Source organism: Schistocerca serialis, chromosome 3 (genome assembly GCF_023864345.2).
Source record: "Schistocerca serialis cubense isolate TAMUIC-IGC-003099 chromosome 3, iqSchSeri2.2, whole genome shotgun sequence".
Lineage (NCBI taxonomy): Eukaryota > Metazoa > Arthropoda > Insecta > Orthoptera > Acrididae > Schistocerca > Schistocerca serialis.
Window position 1 is genome coordinate 863554365 of NC_064640.1, and position 22209 is coordinate 863576573.

Genomic DNA, 22209 nt, shown 5'->3' on the forward strand with positions numbered 1-22209 from the left:
GTACTGTGGAGACCTCACGCACCACGTGTTGAGCAATTCGGCGGTACGTCCACCCGGCCTCCCGCATGCCCATTATACGCCCTCGCTCAAAGTCCGTCAACTGCACATACGGTTCACGTCCACGCTGTCGCGGCATGCTACCAGTGTTAAAGACTGCGATGGAGCTCCGTATGCCACGGCAAACTGGCTGACACTGATGGCGGCGGTGCACAAATGCTGCGCAGCTAGCGCCATTCGACGGCCAACACCGCGGTTCCTGGTGTGTCCGCTGTGCCGTGCGTGTGATCATTGCTTGTACAGCCCTCTCGCAGTGTCCGGAGCAAGTATGGTGGGTCTTACACACCGGTGTCAATGTGTTCTTTTTTCCATTTCCAGGAGTGTATAGACGTTTCTAACATTGCCTCGTCCTATGCTGGTAGCACGAAACACTGAAGTACAAGCCGGTGAATTACGAGTGAGTATGATGCTCAGAATTATCCAGGTCATAGGCGTGAATGCATGAGGATGTACAGCAGATATATGGACACATTAGAAAATGTGTTATCTATCTAGTACTGCACACTTTGCTTAGGCAATGCAAAATATGGTAATGGTGACAACTCACTTTTCTGAGAAGAAAAAAATGGCGAATCTATTAACAAATACACCAAAGAAACATTATTCAAATTGTTGGGAGTAAATCCCCAGAATTTTAATAAGAATTCATTTGCCACTGACCAGGGCGTCAGTATACGGAAGGCACTGCAATCCTTTCAGCGTTATGCATGCATTACATATGTATGAAGATATTCCCGAAACATATGTTGGATGACAATTATTTGATAAATGGGCTTGGAGTAATTTATTCCACATATTATACTGCTAAAGATAGTGTCCGTTTCGTGAAGAAAGCTGGTGACATGAATTCGATGTAGACAAGCTTGAAGCAAGAAATGGAGAGTAAGTGGAACAGTTTGTTTAGAATGCTGTAGTATGTAACATTCGCGGAAACAAAGTTGACACTCGGCGCGATGGCTGATGGGAGCGACTGTAAATGGGAAATGCCTTTACGGTCGCTCCCATCAGCCACCGCGCCCAGTGTCAACTTTATTTGCACGCGTAGCAGTAAGGCAGTACGACAAAATCATGGAATTGCTTCCAGAGAGAGGTGTGTCTGGAAAACTTACTGGTTACGACAACAACAGTGCAAAAGAACTCGTGACATTTTTAGAGTCATTCAAACGGGCAATAAGAATGATTGTTATGGCGCACAAACTGAAAAGTCAGTAATACAGGACCTGAAGATACAGAGGTACATACGTTTAAATTAATGTAGACGCACCGCGTATCCAGCAAATGAAAACTGCACTTAAATGAAAAACTCCAGTTGCAGTGTCACCGGTATTTTGCCAGTACAGTGCAATGGTTGTATTATCATCTATTAACTGTAGATACTACGAGTGCTGAAACATCGCTGTCTCCGCCTCACAAATGAAGAAGTCGAAATTCCGACGTTGCACAGAACAGTAACAATTCTGTGGTCGCCCTTTCGATTACTGTAAATGATTTCTGTTTCTGACAGAGATGAGACATTAAATACCGTGCGTAAAATGTGTCGAAATATCAGTTTCTATTAAGGTAGAACAAAATTATAGCATGGACGTAATTATATCAGTAAATATTTATTTATGACCGTTGAGAGAATGTCAGCCACACTCAGTAGCCAAAATTGGAGACTCTGTTTTCGGGGTTACTAGATTGTGAGCCACGTCATACTCAATCTACTAACAATGTTGACTTGCATTTAACCAGAATAGGTTCTCGTGATGACGAAGATCCACTTGAGAGGTGAAAGCGTAACCGAATTTAGCGAGAATTTTTTGTGTTACAGCCTAAAATGTGAATAGCGAAATAAATTTTAGTGCGATTTGGAACATTATCTGACAGACGAAGCAAACTTGATTTGAAACGAGTCGATTCATTGTAATTACGCCAACAGAGAATAATTTCGAAACAATTTTGTTCTTGTTAGATTTCTAATTTGTTAGGTAGTCAAGTTCACACGTGTACATTTGAATCAACGAAGCAGATGGTGTTATAAAAAGCAGCAATGTGATTTTTCGTTATGAGACTGATGAAAGTTGGTAGCTACATAGTTTTCCTGTGAAATACCAAATGGATAAAGCACACTATTTTCTCTTATGGATCATAATGATGTCGCTATTAGACACTACCCCCTAGAAATATAGTCTACAGCATAACTAAAGTGATGTGAGTGAAGTTCCATCACCTGGTGGGAGTAGTCAGAAGCGACACACAGAGCTGCTACTGAAATGGTTGCTACAGCAGCACAATGAGGCCTGCCCTCCCCATGGTGCCCCGTTCAACCACAGCCTGCATGCTTCGAGCGTTCATACTCAGGCAAGCCATGACCGAGCACGGTGGGCTTCAGCAAGTATGAGTGATCGAAACGCCCTATTTTCAGACTTCTAGTTGCTTCACAGAATCAGGCACAGAAAACTCACGTATACCTTTAATCAATCCTGGGGTCTGTCTTAACCCCATCCTTACTGATTAGGTGACCAAGATAACGCCACCTCTTCCAACATAAAATTGCCCTTTTCCGTAATCATTGTCAAATTTGTTGCCCTCAATATTAAAATACTTGCCTTAAGCGTTAAATGTGCTCACATAGACACTTATATCATTAACATACAACAAGCATTGACGTGGTTTCAGTCATCTGAAAGCTCCACGCCTCCACCTAACAACCTCTGAAATGACGCAGGTATGTTCTTTAATCTGAAAGGCATCCTCCTGAACTGATAATGACCACACGATGTAGAAAATATTGTTTTTGGTAGATATTCTAGAGTGACGTCTAACTGGTGGTAGCCACTCCTTATGTCCATCATTCAAAAATACTTGCACTGACCCAAATAGCCTATAGTTTTGGTAATGTTTGACAGGGGGTAGGTGTCTGTTAAATGATTAAACGATGATGATGATGATGATGATGATGTTTGGTATGTGGGGCGCTCAACTGCGCGGTTATCAGTGCCCGTACAAATCCCCAACCATTGCTCAGCCCAATTTCGTCACTTTCACGAATGATTATGAAATGATGAGGACAACACAAACACCCAGTCATCTCGAGGCAAGGGCAATTCCTGACCCCACCCCCCCCCCTGGGAATCGAACCCGGGACCTCGTGCTCGGGAAGCGAGAACGCGACCATGAGACCACAAGCTGTGGACTCGTCTGTTATAGGCTTAGCATTCAGACGCCAATAAACGCAACAAAGCCCATAATTCTGTGTTATATTTGCTGATTTTTTGGGTACAACAGTTCCTGCCCCCCCCCCCCACCCTGCCCACCACAGGCTATTACTCTCCTCAATAACACCATCCTTCAGTTGCTGATCGATAAATTCTTCCAGAATCGCATGCAAGTACTTCAGAACTCTGTATAGTTTGTGGTAAATCAGTGACTGATTTCCTGTTGGTATCCAGCGCTGCATGATAGGCGTAGCTGGCAGTGGACCTTTCAGGAAAAACAAATCCCTAAACTACATAAGTAACTCTCCCATTTGTTCCGTATTACTTCACTTTAGGTGCTTTAACTTTCCCTGTAATGCAATGTCAGTGGCATTTGGCGAATGCCTGTGGTTGACACCCCTTGTGTCCCACTCCTTCTCCTTCAGGATATCCAAATTAGTGACCAGCAACCCCTTTGTTAACCATAAAACGTTGATGCTAAAATTATCCACAAATACAGGTACCATTTCCTCACCATTTACCTCCTGTATGTTTACAACACTTCTCTTTACTAAGTAACCTAACTGATAAGATGGCCTGCCGGTGTGGCCGAGCGGTTCTAGGGTTCTAGATGCTACAGTCTGGAACCATGCGACCGCTACGGTCGCAAGTTCGATTTCTTCCTCAGGCATGGATGTGTGTGATGTCCTTAGGTTAGTTAGGTTTAAGAAGTTCAAAGTTCTAGGGGACTGATGACCTCAGAAGTCCCATAGTTCTCAGAGCCCTTTGAACCAACCATTTGATAAGATACTTCATTTACTACCCGTGGTTCCAACACACAAAATTCCTACCGGTAAGCTAGACTCAACATTAACATGGACCAATTTCCCAGTGCCCTTGGGTACATAGTCATGTGAATCGAGTCTTAGTGTGACTGTTCATGGTTTAAATGGTTTGTCATTCACGATAGCCCTACATTGCAACATTGTTACACCAGCAGTGATTTCACTCAGCTGAAACATTTTCCCATCAAGCTCCATCATTTGCTGCAAAAAGATTGATTTCGGCACAATATGTCCACAGATCGAATCGGTGTGACATCTTTACCCCCCCCCCCCCAATCAATGTAATCTATACTGTGGTGCGTTCCATTGCTTATGTTCCACCAGGTCACCACTGGCAACCAGCATGTGCACTGCTGTGTCCAACAATATCCTGTAGTTCCTCTTTCCTACTATTCCTCTGTTGTGTCTAGGAATCCTGCATACTCAGTTCGCTAGACAAACAATCAAACAACTGGTATTAAAGAGTTTTATTACAGCAAGACAAGTACAAATACTTTGATCTGAGAATTCTTGTAGTCCTTTATTAATGATCATCCACAAGTGCAATTACACAGATGTGTTGTAAGCAAAGGGCGAAATACAAAATAATCAGTCTTCCTCAGAATAGACAAACACAAGTAACACTTCTGGTCTTAGTGACCACAACTAACAACAGTGTATCAACTGTACTGCAGTGACTGCTGATCTCTAACTGTGCTACATAGAGATTGCTAATGAAGAGGCTACAATGTGTCAGCTAATGAAGTGGCTAACGTTGAAGCTGCTATTGAAGTGGACTGCCATCAGTCGGGTGCGGCGCTTATGTCGTCTTCACGTAGGGGCCGCTGCTGTCGCGTTGTCGTCCTGGAGGGAGGTCAGTCAGCGTGCAATTGGCTGACCTCTTCTCACAGCCTTCTGATCTCTGTCACCCCCCACTGGCGTGCTGGCGCTGACTTTATGCCATAGCATCCTCTGACTGCACAATCCATCTCTGCATATGTTTTCGTAGCATCTAATCTTATTGGGAATGACCATAGGTCAACCTCAGGTTCCCTTTGGTGATTAACGTCTGGTTCTTCCCCAGTCCTCTACCTCTGAAAGTACTATGAATTCAACCTCCACTCCCATTGTCCCAAGGCCACCAACATTGACTTCCCAAATGTCCCATTTGCCATCCCCCACCCTTAACACCTTACATTGGATGAGAATGCTACTCATCCAACCTACACTCCAGTTGACATTTTAATTTCTTCACATTCTATTGCCAATCTGACAGCTGTGTACATATCAATCAGACCCCTCGTCTGTGCTTGCCTTCACATCTCTGAAGGTAATCGTCTCAAAAATGCATCAAGCACCCTCGGCTCAGCTTCTCAATAAATTGTCTCATTTACCACAATATTCTGCCCCAACTTGTAAGTACAGACATTGATCTTCCTTATTCTGTCTGCAAATTCTTCTACCGAATCTGCATGGTTCTTTGTTACCGTGCCCAACTGATCTCTAAAATATCTGGCACTAGTCTGCTTTGTATACCACTGGACTAACCCCTTCTTAAAAACTCCAAAAGCGTTCTGGCTGCCTTGAGAGCCTCTGTATACCCTGCGTAAGTTTTTGCTTCTTCTGTTAATCTCAGTTTTGCTACCCTTGTAAGTTCTGCATTTGACCATTCTTCCATCTCTGCCAAATTATTAAGATCTTCCACATAAGCTTGCACATCCTCAGTTGATTTCCCAGAGAAAAAAAATGCAAGTAAACTTGTGCCGGACAGATTTATATGTAAACTGAAGGTGGACGCGAGGGGGGAGAAGGAAAAGAAGGGGAACAGAAGGGACTACTGATGTCAACTGCATCGAGACATTACACAGACTCTACAGCAACGAGTGAAAATGTGTACCACAATGCGATTTGAAGCCGGGATCTTCTGTTTGCTAGGTAGGTGTGTTAACCACTACGCCATCCGGGACACACTGTTATCACAACTGTGTGGACTATCTCAGCACGCCTCACGGCCAACTCACATTCCCACAGAGCCCACCTACCTGCAGTCCTGTCCATGTCCTCCATGTTCACTACTCAGATTCCCACAGAAGGCCAGATGTACTTGTGAATGCACAATGAAGAAGGTGAATCCATTGTCCATCTAGGCAAATCAATCATATGAATGAATGGTGTCTGTTCTTTTGAACATGTCTGAAAGTACAGGCACCACACGGAATCCACAGCTGTGATACGTTATATGTAAACTGAAGGTGGAGTGGGAGAGAGTGGAAAGTATCAACTGTATCAACTGTACTGCAGTGACTGCTGATCTCTAACTGTGCTACATAGAGATTGCTAATGAAGAGGCTACAATGTGTCAGCTAATGAAGCGGCTAACGTTGAAGCTGCTATTGAGGTGGACTGCCATCAGTCGGGTGCGCCAGTTGTATCTGGGTCCCTGAGAACCTTGGCTGTTGTCTGATGACTCCAGCATAGTACAATGGTGTCAGCTGCATTGAGACATTACTTGGAATCAGCAGCTAAGAGTCCAAATGTGTACTGGACTGAGCTTCGAACTCAGGATCCCCAGCTAACTGGACAGGTGCATTAACAGCTGCACCATCTGGAACACAGTGTTATCACAATAGTGAGGACTATTTCAGCATCCCTCACGGCTGACCCACATTCTCACCGAGTGCTTCCTATCTGTAGTCCCTGTCCATTTCCTCCATGCTCGTTACTCTGAGTTTCCCGCATGAGGTCTGATGTACTTGTGCATCTGCACTGAAGAAGGTGGATCGACTGCCCATCTAGAGGCATCAGTTATATGAATGTGTGGTGTCTGTTCTTTCAATCATGCCCAAAAGAACAGACACCACCCAGAAACCACAGCTGTGACACATTATTTGTAACTTGAAGGTGGAGGAGGGGGAGAAAGGAAAGGAAAGGAAAGGGAAGGGAAGGGATTACTGACGTCAGCTGCATCAGGGCATTATGCAGACATGTCCTGAAGAACAGACACCATGCATTCATGTACAGGGTGTCCAGAAAAGGACTCCCTGATTTCAAAATTAAATATCTTGAAAACAAAGATTGATAGAGGAATGCAGTAAATGGTATGTTTATTGTGAAAGCTTTAAGAAGTTTATACAGCAGTTTGAAATAATAGTTACAAAAGCTGCTAACAGATGGCACTGTAATCGCCATACATAAAGCCTAGTATAAATAGTGATCCGAAGCCCAGAGCGATCAGTTCCACTATTGAAAATTGATAATCGTCAAACACTCTTGTTCTTTCTTTAGAGTTGAGTATGATGTGGTCAGGGCATCCACAGTGGAAACATACTGACATTTGTACTTTTCTTTAAGTGCGCCAGTTGTATCTGGGTCCCTGAGAGCCTTGGCTGTTGTCTGATGACTCCAGCATAGTACAATGGTTTCTGACTGCACTCCTCAATGGAGTTGGGTTGTCTTTCACAGATCTCTTACTATTAGCTGTGAAAGGTCCTGATGGGCTTCAGTGACTGCCATTGGTATTACATTTGGAAATTTGTCAAATGATTCATGGTGCACTCTTTTTTGGTGATTGCACTGATATGCTGGCACCCCTTGAAGTCCTTTATCGTGCAAACATCCTTCACAAGAAGCACCTGACTGACATTTTCTGCAATTCCATTCATTATGTGTGGAACATCATAAACTTCCATCATTAGGTTTACTGTGCAACAAAGAGCAAAAACACTCTGTGTATATTGACAATGTCATCTCTCTATGGCATTAGACTGTTTCAGTTATTTGGCTACAATGACCTGCAACTTGTTGCCAAATTGTTTCTGCTTGAAATTCGCATTTAGTGACATGGTCAAATACTTTTAGCCATTTTGTCAGGTTCTGTCCAACATACAAAAACCACTGCTGGATACTTTATGTACATCACACTTAGGCTAGTATTACACTATCATATTTCTTTGACAAAGAAATATGATCAAATATTCGTAAAATTTCTTTGACAAAGATCTTTGACGCGGCGCTAAAAAGGGGTATTACACAGTCGTCATATTTTTCATCAGATTTCAAGATGGGCAGACAACTTATTATATGGTGCAGTTGCTACTACCACAATTGCACCTTGTGTGTATTTGGAAGAAAAGCAGCTAAGAAAAATTACTTGGATGAAGCCATAGATATTACATCGAGATAGTAAAAGTATTCAGAAAAATTTGTGGAAAGAGCTGCTAGTGGAGAACGTCAAGGGTGTTTTTTTTTTTTTTTTTTTTTTTTTTGTTTAATGAATTTGGCCAGCTATGGACCGCATACAACTTAAGACTTATGGTGTTTCTTTTTCTTCCATTCTTCCCAGTACTACTTCATTTTCTCGCCAACTGCTCATCGGTCCACACGCTCTTGGGTTGAAGTTTTGGCTCTTCTTCATAGATTGCGTTTTCTATCAGTAGCCTGAAGTGATCCCCGTCACGTATTATTTCTTCTGTAACACGTTTTGTTTGTTTTGTTGGCGTCTTTCTTTCCTGCTTCTGTCCACATTACAGTTTATTTCAGCTTACTAACATAATTAAAAATTTTCTTTGTAATCCATGTTTCTTCCATTCTTTTTAAATGTCCATAATATTTTAGCCGTCTCTTCCTCATTGTATCTGTGATCTTTTCTGTATTTTTGTATAAGTCTTCATTTCTCCTTTTAATCCACCTATTTTCCTTGTTTTTCTCAGGACCTAGAATTTTTCTTTGTATTTTTCTCTCTCATTTTTTCTAGTTCTCTTAATTCGCCTTTCTTATTCAATGTTAGGCACTCTGATCCATAGGTTGCTTGTGTCCTAATAACTGAATTATAATGTTTAATCTTTGCTTGTATGGATACTGATTTCTTATTGTAGTAGTTTTGTTGATTTATATGCAAATTCTAACTTTTTTATTCTTTATTTGTTGTGTTGTCCAGTCCATTGGCTTGGATCCACTCCTCCAGGTATTTGAATCTATCAACTCTCTTAATTTTTCCATACTTTGTTTTTATAAACTTTTCTGTATTATGTTTGTGTTCTATATACTCAATTTTTTCATAGGATATTTTTAGCCCAGTCTTTTCAGCAGTCTCGTGTAACAGATCAAGCATAACTGTTTTCAGTTATCAATACCATATCATCCACAAAGGCTAAACATTTCACTTCAAATTTATTCTTTCCTTGGCCCATGCTTATACCCTTTGTGCCTCTGTTTTTTAATGTGCTTGCCCATGTTTTTACTATTTTATCTAAAACCAAGTTAAAGAGAACTGGGGACAGTGTCTCCTTGTCAAACTCCTGTTTTGATTTTGAATGGTTCAGAAATTTCACCTTGAAACTTAATTCTTGATATTGTATCTGAGTGTTTGTTCAACAAGTCTTCTGGTGTTTTCATCTATCCCCGATTCATAAAGTATCTGGAATAGTGTTTGTCAACTGAGTCGTAGGCCTTCTTGAAATCTATGAAAGTAACTACTGTATTTTTATTTTGTATAGCTCTCTCTCAAAATTGTTTTTAAATTAAGAATCTGTTCTGCACATGATCTACCTTTTCTAAATCCTGCTTGATAATATATATTAGGTCCTGCTTTTCCTCTGTTCTATTTAAAAGTGCTTTAGACAGTATTTTGTATGTCACTGGTAACAAGGATATGCCCTGTAGTAGTTGGTGTCTGTTTTATCTCTTTTTTTTAATGGAGGATGGATCAATGCTTGATTCCAGTCACTGGGTATGATTCCTTTTGTCCAAATGTCTAATTACTTTGTGAATTTTCTGCCACGCGGAGAAGTCCCCTAGTTTCCACATTTCTGCTACTATCCCGTCCTCTCCTGGTGTTTTGTTATTCTTCAATGCTTAAGTCTTCAAGTCTATAAATTACTTACTAATGGATGAGAGTGTATTTCAGTATTTGCTCAGTAAAGTGGCTTCTCACATTACAAAACAATACTCTTGAGAAATGCTATGTGTGCACAAGACAGCCAAACTGTGACACTGGGATTTCTTGATACAGGAGAGCTACTCTAGTTTACAACACAGCACTGGAATATTGTATTAACCACAATCATTCCAGAAATGTGTGAAGCAATTTATAACGCACTGACAGGGAATATGTGAAGGTAAGTAAATGTTTAGTACACTATAGGGCAATAAGAACTATTTATTTCAAAATAATTTAATTAATGGACTTAGTGTACCAACAACTACAAAATTAATAAAAGTACGAAACAGATGAAGGGCTTTTTAAATTGTGGCATCCAGCATTCAAAAATAAAGTAGAATGGGAAGCTAAGAAAGAATTTTTATTTTAGTGTGTGACCACATCCTCTATTCCAGCTAGCTGAAAAGCACCTGGATGTTTCCAGATGTAACATGACATGAAGTCACCTGCAGTATATTCCACCTGCCCATCAACACACAATTAATAGCATGCACACTGTGCCCCTTGCTCACCCCCCCCCCCTCCCCGCCCTCCTCCACTCTAGGCGAAGCAAGTTTTTTTTTTTTTTTTGTTTTTTTTAAAGTCTAAGGAACACACCAACTTTGAAGCCATGTATACAAACATTACGTCAAATAGCTGTAGCGACACGTTTTCCAAGCGGGTACATCTCATATTGCAGTGAACAGAAGAAGAATGACTTAGTATCAAATCTATGGAGAGGCCTTAGATATGATATTTATTTGACAACAGGCGATATTTGACAAAGTTCCCTATTACACCATCAAATTTCTTTGACATATCATCTTTGACAAAGAAAGATGATGGTTAGTGTTTAACGTCCCGTCGACAACGAGGTCATTAGAGACGGAGCGCAAGCTCGGGTTAGGGAAGGATTGGGAAGGAAAGCGGCCGTGCCCTTTCAAAGGAACCATCCCGGCATTTGCCTGAAACGATTTAGGGAAATCACGGAAAACCTAAATCAGGATGGCCGGAGACGGGATTGAACCGTCGTCCTCCCGAATGCGAGTCCAGTGTGCTAACCACTGCGCCACCTCGCTCGGTAAAGAAAGATGAGAGTGCAATACTAGTCTTACCAATAATTACCTAGTACCTTGGCAGTTGAGACCATAGTAGGAATGTACTGTTTGTATTTGTGTTCCTGTGTGAGGGTGACGACTTTTCCATAGCCTTACTGGAGCCATGGTGGTGATGACAGTTACCCAATCTCTGCACCAAAATATGTCATGTAGAGTCTGGAATCAAGCAACATTTACACCACCAGGCTCGTCAACAAAAACTGATGCTTCACACTGAAAGCATCTTATTACTTACACATGAAAGTAGAGGTGCAGCTGAACTGTCTGCATCAGCAGAGTGTGCTCCTATTTACACATACATAGTATGTTCTATAAAATTCCAATATTTCATAAATAAGCTGGACTCTGAATCTTCCAGAAATTACAAATCTTAAATGATATAACTGCAGGATACAGATATCAAACAGGTGACATACACATCACCTGCTTTTGACTATAACCACACCACCATGGCTGATAACACACAACATGCAGAAATAGAATGTAGCCGTTACACTTGTTTCTACAGAATTATCTCAAGGGTATTTGAAAAACACCATCTATTATTCTAACATTTCTGTGGACCAAAATGACTTACTACTATTAAGGTGGTAGGACACTATGGAGTGATACCAGTGAAATCCTCTACTTCATTCAGAGGATGATCTTTGTTACATGAAATAACAATCACCCATTATTACCGCAGTATCATATGAACTTTGCAGCTCTTGTTTGACATGGTGAATCACCTCAGATCGATGCGAACAGATGTTTACTGTAATAACCCAACTGTTCACTACACCTACAGTGGCCATAAGTTGGGCTTCTAGAAAGTCAATTAATAAGGAAGATACTTGAATCAAGCACGAGCTTTAATAGTTTCTAACTTTCAAGGATATGTGCACATTCCTCGAAAACAAGTGTAAGACTATAGAAAGTATCAAATCGCTGAGATATTTGCTCACCAAAGTAAAACCCTCAATGAACGCCATGATGATTTCAAACCTGAAAACTTATGTAGATGTGGCAGAGTTACTTTGTGACAACTTCAGACTGTCTTATGTGCTCCCAAATATACACTAAGTATGGGAGTTCAAGCACACTCAAACACAGGAGCATTAAAGCTTTTTAGTTATCAACAGCTTATTATTTAGGACTCTGGAGGTTGACCACAGAGACCCAAACTGTTAAACACATGTTTACAGAAAAAGACATCACACATTTTTGTACACTGAGTCACAACATATGTATGTGCCCTTTCTCGAAAGTTGAAGTAGTGAATCAATGTTCCATTTGGTCATCTCATGTAGAGGCATGAACTCTGTTGGTGTGAAATGTTTTGGCACACTGGTTGTATTTTAGATGTGCTAAAAACAAGAAAATGGATTTTGTACCAAAATTGATAGATGAATGAGCTGTGTATCATTCTTTACAGTCACCTGGAGAAAATGTCTTCTCTTTCAAAATTTCTCTTCACTTAAAACAGCTTATACAAAATGCAACAGTTTACAATTTGCAAAAATAATAGATTGCATAAAATTTGAATTTAATCCTACAGTAATTGTGATATTTTGATAGATGCAAAGGATACCACAAATACTGGTGACAAAGTGATCAGATAAATACAAAAATGTGGATTTATCAAGTCATAGATATTGCACGATTTGGGGCATTTTTATGTAGCCGAAGCGTGTGGCGAAATTAATTTCATTGCAGCTGGTGAGAAAGCTGATTTTCAACACTGGTAAAAATATATTAAAACAGGCTTTGAATGGCAAATTATATATGTATATATATATTACAATCCTTTAATACATATAAAAATGTATATAATATTCTTCTGACATGTTAAAGTACTTTGATATGTAGAGAAAATTATTTTTGAAAGTAATATTATATGCAATAGTTTTGGTTCATTTCTTGAGCGTGGAAGAGTCATTCCAATATATGACCGAATATTGAGGTATTAATGTGTATCATGTTATATCAATGTTATTTTACCTGTCATTTGCACCCATTCCTACAAATTCTTGTATAATTCCATCCATGTTAACCATTGTTTGTATTTATTATCAAATACACTAGTAAACCGAACAGCACAGTCATGTCTTTCCCTTGTCCACTTATCACTAGCACATATAGAAAACATACCTCAATAGGACACAATGCAATGTGAATGTTCACATATCAACTGTTCATGGTTCAAGTCTATAGAAATAAATTAATAAAATATTTAACACAGTTGTTTAACAACAAAATAATTTATCTCACTCATTGTGTGTTTTTACACTTTAAAAAGTCACCAAACAATACGAGAATATGTCAAAATATATATCACAATTGTGGATTGAGGTAAAGCTCATTGTTCCTCGTGAAGCAATTGACAATAAATACAGTAAGACACTGCAACATTTTTTGAATCTGTTGGATGAGTCATGAGTTCCACACATCACACCGACAATGAAAACAAGAATGATAATTCTAACAATAATTAAAATTATTATCAGTTAACACCAACATACATTTACATGTAACAATTTTACAGTACATCTCTCTTCAAATATTAGACAAATTATTGAAATCAGTAACATATTTCAGTTTTGAAACAATGATTTCATAATGTCAGCTACTTCATCTTCATTTAATACAGCTGAAAGAAGTTGAATTACTGATCACAATTCATTTCCTGTTTGTGATGTGAGAATATTTGAGGAATACAAAGGCAGTCACACAGCTATTGTGAAATTGTTATATGACTGTCCATGTTGAGAGTTATCCCTGCTTGAACTGCCTTTATATGCCCATTTGTAATGTCTTATTGTGTCCATGTCACACTCTGCTTCACTCAGTTCATGGCCATCAGAGAAACTTGTTGGAGGATCCACATGTGACTCCCTTGATCCTTCACTTCTTCTATGGACAGACTTAGCTCTCGTTCTTCTAGACCTTAAACTAAAGAAAAATGGAAACAAATCACAAAAGACAGCTAAATAAAGAATGATATATTGATCAGATTTCAACAAACTGACATACTAGTAGTGTACTATGATGTTTGTGTTATGTAATGCACATGAACAGAATTTATGTTCTGCTGATGCATTATTGTCAGTTAAATCTTCCACTAAACATTTAGTGTTGTTGATGCTGATGTGAGAAGAAATCTGATGCACATGATACATTACATGGCTTCTTGTGAGAAAACACATCTGAAGTTTGTCATAAGTGTTCGTAACTGCCACATTATATGAACAAATTAGATAACCATGTTCTTTAAGGCATGACAACAACCTAATGTACTGGGCTGGTTATCACTAGTTACATATATCATATATGTGGTATGTTATTGAGAGTGAGTGTGTGTGTGTGTGTGTGTGTGTGTGTGTGTGTGTGTGTGTGTGTTCTGAGTAAACATGTTTTTGCAAAGTTGTCCTGTCGCAATGTGAGGCGACAGTGTATACCACAGATTTGTTGACACATTGTTGCAGGGATGGCCAAGTTAGTTGTTCTAGTTACTTGTAAGAGCAAGCTAAGATACAGCTACAGATGTTACATTACTGTATGTGGTGTGGTAACTGCACAAGGCATGCATAATATCGTCTTACATTCATGTCCTCTTATACGCTGTTTTCATGCCCACAGACTTTTTCATTTTAGTGCATATGAAGGATGGTAGGAATAGGTACACTAGTCTCCTTTCTGTGTATTTTTCATACATTGTCAAATACAGGTATCACTCCTCATTAGTACCAGACAATGTTATATTCATTTTAAGTATTAGCTGGCTGCATTAGCTGTCTAATGCTGGATTAGTTTTATTATGTGTGACCTAAAGGTGCTATGAGGATATTTCATTTCTCTCACCCACCAGAACTAGTGTATTATTGTCATTGTGTCATCCAGTTACGGATATCAAGATGTGATTAGATTTACATGCTTTCTTACAATATTCGTCTATGTCTAGGCAGCTGGAGTGATTATTTGTTTTTGTGTGTTACAATGCATTTGCCACATAAATCATCATCATTAGGCTTGGCATTAAGTGCATGTTATATAGGTACCAGTGGTATCTTGTTTAGTTAGATAACAACGATTCAGGTCAGGACTCAAGTCTATCTTTCTTATAGATAATGCATCACTGGTCATTTCTGAGCAATTGTATTCTAATGGTTTTCATGGAGCGGTTTTGTCTTAGATCTGACTTTACAGTAACGGCAAGCTTCACTTTAATTTTATCAGAGAATAATTGTGTTTTTGCTATGGCAAGAGGATAGCTTCTAAGAGTGTTTTACATACTCTTTTGTTGGGATCATATTTTAACATTTAGTGTTACTTAAGAGCCATTTTTCACGTTTTATCTGTATGATCTACTTTGTACACGTTTGTGACATTGACTAAAGAACTTAAGAATATGCGACTGGCTACTCCCACTAAGCTGCAGGGTTGTTTTGTAGCCATTTGGAATTTACTATATTTTTATTACATACTCAATGGTTAACTAACTTCCTAAATATGTACAACTGGCTACTCTAATTAAGCAACAGACCTGTTTCGTAGCCATTTGGGATTTACAGTTACTTTTGTAACTGAACAGAATAAATTACGATTAATGGAGGGTTTCATTCATCTAACTAATAATTTTATTTGCTTAAGTGATTTGTCATACTGTTTATTACCATAAGAGTATTTGGTAGCATTTATTTTGACATTATGTTTTTATTTCTTGGATGACTAATGCTGCTGTTACATTTGATGTACAAAGGGGCCCTATGAGGGTCCAGCATGTCACTGAAATCAGTTGCACAATACAGCAATCTCCCCTTGTGGTGTTCAGACATGGTCAGCCAGAACCTTGAAGACGAGTATGCCTATCCTCATGTTCCCATGCATTCGGGTGCTCTCACATCTAAATGCCCCAAAAATCTGGATACTGGACAATTTTACCACCAGGTCAAATGGAGACCCACAATGAGGCCCTTTGCAAACTCTGCTAGGTGCTGATAACACTGTCTATCACAAGTATGTGATGTCTCCATGTCCACGGTGATCACTCAACATCTGGATCGGTTCACAGTTGTTATATGCCCTACCAGGACTGGTAACAACACTAAACACGAACAACAATACAGCACTCTGGTGGCCATTCCCCATGTCACATATCTTTTACATATCCACATTTTATGAAGGTACTTAGACACCTGACCCATGTATGTAATATGAGCAGTAATGTTCCTCTCATACTGCCATGGGACACACACACACACACACACACACACACACACACACACACACACACACACACACAAAATCACTTCTGTAGATATGGATGATTCTACTCCCTGTGTTGTGTATCAACAAGTCCTGAATCCACATAAAAGCAAGCTAGTATGTCAGACTGTCAGTCTCATACATGACTTCTACTGGGTTGGGGTTCGGTTGTTTTGGGGGAGGAGACTAGACAGCAAGGTCATTGGTCTCATTGGATTAGGGAAGGATGGGGAAGGAAATCGGCCATGTCCTTTCAAAGGAAGCATCCCGGCATTTGCCTGGAGGGATTTAGGGTAATCACAGAAAACCTAAATCAGGATGGCCGGATGCGGGATTGAACTGTCATCATCCTGAATGCAAGTCCAGTGTGCTAACCACTGCGCCACCTCGCTCGGTATGACTTCTGTCTGTGTTCTCAGACTCCAGTTACAGGAACAAACATGTGGATTGCTGTACCATATGAGTGGGTACTGTTAAATGACAGCCATAATTGGTGTTTAATTTGCTGTTAGATTGAACAGTAGCTTTTTTTTATATCAGATGCTTCATGTTCTTATTGAACAGTCTGCATTGAAATTTAAAAACAGGCTGCAAATTATCTGAAATGCTAATGACTGTATCTCATTAACCTCATTAGGATCATTTGGCATGTATGTACATTTCAGAGAGAGAGAGAGAGAGAGAGAGAGAGAGAGAGAGAGAGAGAGAGAGAGAGAGAGAGAGGGGGGGGGGGGGGGGTATTTTAGTCAGTAATATCACATATCTATGTACATAGAACAGATTGTCTGCTGTGTATATTTCAATACATAACCCGGTTCTCGATTTTTAATACGACAATTTGAATTATAGAGCAAATAAGTTCTTTTTTTGTGGCTTTCTATGATTCAGTTGCATAGCAGTGTTACACCTGGCATCACAGTGTGGGGAGCCATCGTGTATGACTACAGGTCACAGCTGGTAGTAGCTGAGGGAACTGACAGCACAACAGTATGTCATGGATACCCTGCATCATTAGTTGTTACCTGTCACGTTACAGTATTGTGATGCCATTTTCAACAGGACAATGCTTGTTAAAACAGGGCGTGTGTGCATGAACTCACTCTGAAGTTGAGGTACTACTGTGGCCAACAAGATCCTCAGATATGTCCCCTATAGAACATATGTGGGTCCAGCTCAGACCAACTCTGTGCCAGTACCCATATCCAGGATACAAAGGACACGTTACAGCACTTGGGGGCTAGCTTGCCTCACGAGATGTTACAATGACTATGACAGCCTTCCCCAACCAAATTAGTGCACGCCTCCGGGCCTGAGGGAGTGCAATTCAAGTTTGCTCATAATGCCAAGTTCTTTCAATTTTGTAATAACTGGAATAACATAACATACCCTCTCACCCATTAAGTTTCAAACTGTTTTCTCTTACTCTTCTGGGTGTTTCATTTTTTTGTCAGACAGTGCAGGAGATACTGTTAGAATCTCAAATTTTGTTGATGCAGTTACATATGAGGAAGAATTATCTAATAAAGATTACTGTAATATCAAGATACAATCTGACCAAATATCTGCACAGAGCAAAGTTTCACTGCTAAAGGAATGAAGGAAGATTGGAGATGAGTGTACCTTCACTAATGAGGCCATTAGAGATGGAGGACACGAACATACAGAACAAAGATAGGAAAAGAAATTACCCATGTCACTTTAAAACAATCAATGGACTATTTCCTTTAAAAAAATTTAGGAAACCTAAATGTGATGGCCAGATGGGGAATTTAACCCTGCTTTTGCAAGTTCTGTGCCTTAACCAGTGGTAACTTTGTCTACAGCTTAACTGAAAAGTTGTTCATTTCATGAAATGTATAGACATATTAGCTTTGTACTGTGAAATTAATGACTGACACGTATCAGTTACATCATGTAAATACAAGGGAATAATAATGAATGGGAAGATGTAGTGAAATGATCACACAAATTTTACTTTAAGAAAATATAGGGTTAACTTTACTGGCAGATTTCTGGGAAACTGCATTTTGCTTACAAAAGAGTGGGACCTTGGTACTAATGGTACTACTGTCAAAGTAATCCACATGATTACAAGTACATAATTGTCACTTTCTGGTTGTCAATTGTCAAAGCAAACAGGACAAATAAACTGATCAGCAACATCTGATACTTTTTTATTACAGTTGCATTACATGGAACAATTAGAATCTGCAAATGATGTATGTTGTGGTTTCAGTATATTATTTCATTAGCAATGATGATTTATTTTCTGCTACTAAGAAGCATTCATAAAATGTTCTCAATAAACCCAGTTTAAAATGGCATTCTTCCTGATAATGAAAATGAAAGTGATGATGTAATTTGGAGGCTAGATGAATGGTATATCAGATTAAACCTTTTTCTTTAATCTGAGCACATGCAAGTTTTCTTTCCCTACACAAAGGAAAAAAGAAATTTTACTCAAAATCAAACACTATCCAACACTTTTTTTATTATTAACACTAAAAAGTTGTCATATATGGAATATTTGTCATGTAATGACAAATTTTCATGGACCTGATGGATGGTCGAGATATGGGATGGGGCTTACATTTTACCTGACGTTGTGCCTTTGTCTTCGAGTGACATTCCTCCTGTCTGGCAGAGGAGATGGTTCTGGGGATGTGCTTGACTCTGGTCCTATTCCTCCTCCTTGATATAAAATGGCTGGCAAGAAAATAATAAATTATTAATGAAAGCAATGAAAACAGTCTTTATGAAAAATTGAAATTGTGTGACAAAGTGTTCTTCACCACTAAAACTTAAGCATGCTCTCTAATCTGGTGTTATTATCAAATTAAATGCTCTGAACAACCACTATACTCTTGCCTGAAAACTACGAAAATTCTAAATTTTTCATCCTTTCAATACCAGTAATGTTGCAGCATTTTTCATCAATTTGTGTTGCACTGTCTCCTTCCATAAAAGGAAAGCTGACCATAATTCAGAGGACAAACAGCTTAAACTCATTTATTTTCCAGGTAAAATGTAATTTATTCACAGTCTGGTTATTAATAAATTGAATTGATAATTGTTAAGAGTAGTATAGAATTGCCACAGATATTTGTGTTTAGAACTTCAGAGACACAAATGCAAGAACTTTGCTGGCATATTTATACCTTTATATCTGAAGAACATAATATTTTATTAGATCCTGCCATTATGAACCTGAGACACGCATTTGCTTGTTACAATGTTACAAGAACATTTAGGTGGTACGGCAGTGAGAAATTGCAAATTATTTGTAGGCACTGGGTGGATGTATGTATTTCAGTAAGAACTACACAGGAACACGACAGTCTCACATCAGGAATGACAAGTCATGAAAGAAAGGATGAAATACTCATTCATGCAACCACGGCTATAGAAACTATGGAAGTCTAGGTTTCTGGCAGCAGATATACTTCAAACTACTGGGCTTGTCAGCACAAAAAAAAAAAAAATTCGTGCACATAAATGAACTTTTTGGGAAATCTAAATCCCAGTTACAAAATGCACTGATTGAAAGATTCACTCCATCTGCCATTTGAGATATTCTAAAAAGGAAAAAGTAAGGTGAAACAAAAAAATAATTATTTTCTTTTATGATAAAATTGTTTTGTGTCTAAGAAATGTCAATCTAAATAATTACACTCTGAATGATTGGATCACACACAAGTACACTATTTATGTGATTTATATTTAATTGTGGATTCACTTCTTGACAGTCCCAAAGATTTATTTCACTGCATTTGAAAACAATCTAAAATTGGTAGGGTTCCTGTATCATTGTAAAGAATAATACTGAAGAGAGAAAGAACAGCTATACAAGAGTCTTGAGACAATGAAAATGTAGTTACCCTTCCAGTAGGGAAAAGAGATTGTCATGTTCCTGCAGTGAGAACAAGCAAAACATTTACAAGCAATGAAGCTACATTCAGGATAAAAGGGAGGGGACAGTGAACCACAGAAAAAGGAAAGCCACTGAATATATTCTCATCTGAACACAAAATCATGAAGAAACTGCAAAACTTCATTGCAAGAGTGCTTTGGTTATACAATCTCTCAAAAATTTAGAAAGAAAATCAAATAATATGACCTACTCCCAGCAGCACTGGAGTGATAAAACCAGGAAACTTTGCTTAGCCAAGCCATGAGGAAACTACTACCAAATCTCAAAATTTTCAACATTTTGTGTAATTTCTGCAAAATCAGAGAAGTCAGGTTTGAACCAGTGCCTCATTTCACTAGAGTACTAGATGAAACTCATCCACATTGGACTGAAAGATAGATTATAAGTGTGTATGAGCTAGTTTTAACATCACCATGAATTCTGTTTCTATGAGACTTATGAACAAATGAAATACGAAGTTGTGGATAATTTGTTTTGTGAATTTGTTTGAGACCCTGGAGCAGGCTGTTTATTTCTACAGATATGTAGATGGCAGTGAAGCAAAGAAAATACATGATGGTTTCTACAAAGACTGTTCAGTTGAAATAAATACTTATTTCAGTACAAATGGTCAAGTTCTACCTTACATACTGGGCAATTGCACCTGTAACATAACACTGGCAAGTAATTTAGAGTACACTGTATAATATACTTACTTTGTAATGACAGACCGTCTATGTCATTTCTAGTGCTTGTGTGGATGGGAATGGCAACTGGCCCTGCATCAGACCTGTGTGCTGTTGAACTTGAATAATCAGAACTTTCTGATCGTGCACATTTACTTTTTTGACTCCCTCTGAGTTTTGTGTAGTCATCTTGTGGATTTGACTGAAAGATAAAACTTAATCAGGTTGTTTATAAAGGAAAATATAAGACACTACTATGAAAAGAAAACCTTTAAAAATGATCTGTTACAAATTAACTTAATTCACATATAATTCAGACTATACATTTTATATGATCACAATCACTGGGCCATTCATCCATTGAGAGAGAATCTTGGACAAAAATTCAAACATCTTTTATAGCATTTTCTCATTTTGAGGAAACAGAAGGAATGATTTGTTTTACTTGTTACATAGTTTCTACAGCCAAGATCACATAAATATTACTTTATTTAAAACAATGAGTTTTGACAGACTTTGCTGTCATCTTCAGGTCTCAAAAAGTCTTTGTTATGAAACACATTCACTTTAAGTTGGACCTCATGCCAAGTTGTCATGTGGATAAAAAAAAAAAGCACATTATTAAAGGTTTGTCATAACTAAAATATTTGGAAACATACAGCACCTTATGCAAATAGTAACATCATATGTGAGCAGTATATATACGGACATGGCCATTTGCACAAGGTTCTTTGTTTTTAAATATTTTAGTTATGTTGCAATCATAAATTATATTAGACAGTATAGTTATAGTTTGCTGTTACTTCAGTGCATAAATTAAATCTTTACCAATTACTTCACTTTCATTATTTTAAGCTATATCTGGACTTATTTAAGTTTCTGAAGATTCTCCTTAATGGAATGTACAGTAAGGTAAATTTTATGTTGGTGACAAGGATATTAACTGATATACTGATATTTGGAGTACTATAGCTTCTTGTCATCATTGACATCTACTAATGTACTGAGTGCGACATTCTCCACGATGTAATCCAGTAAACTTTTGTTTCTCAAGCAATTTGGAAGATACATCTCATCAAAATGTTTTCCTCACAATTAAAATACTTTATCAGTACACACAAGATGGATTTCAATGAGTCAAATACCTGATACATTTTATTAAAAGAAGCAAAAAATGTAAGCCTATGATTGTATGTTAACATTCTACCAACAGACTTATTTGAGCATCTTTTGATACTATAAGAAATTCTGTCATTACTGCAGCAGAATCTGAA

At 38.6% G+C, this 22209-nt stretch overlaps 1 protein-coding gene across 1 annotated transcript in view; it reads right to left on the bottom strand.

The window, feature by feature from the left end:
• Positions 1–13123: 13123 nt before the first annotated feature.
• The window catches only part of LOC126471275 (Down syndrome cell adhesion molecule-like protein Dscam2), a 231816-nt gene continuing 222730 nt past the window's right edge, over positions 13124–22209 (bottom strand). The window contains exons 22-24 of the mRNA XM_050099393.1: positions 20966–21137; positions 18937–19045; positions 13124–14026 (exon numbers count right to left, since the gene is read on the bottom strand). Coding sequence (XP_049955350.1) covers positions 13801–14026; positions 18937–19045; positions 20966–21137 — 507 coding nt within the window. The 3' untranslated portion in view covers positions 13124–13800. The remainder of the gene's footprint in view (positions 14027–18936; positions 19046–20965; positions 21138–22209) is intronic.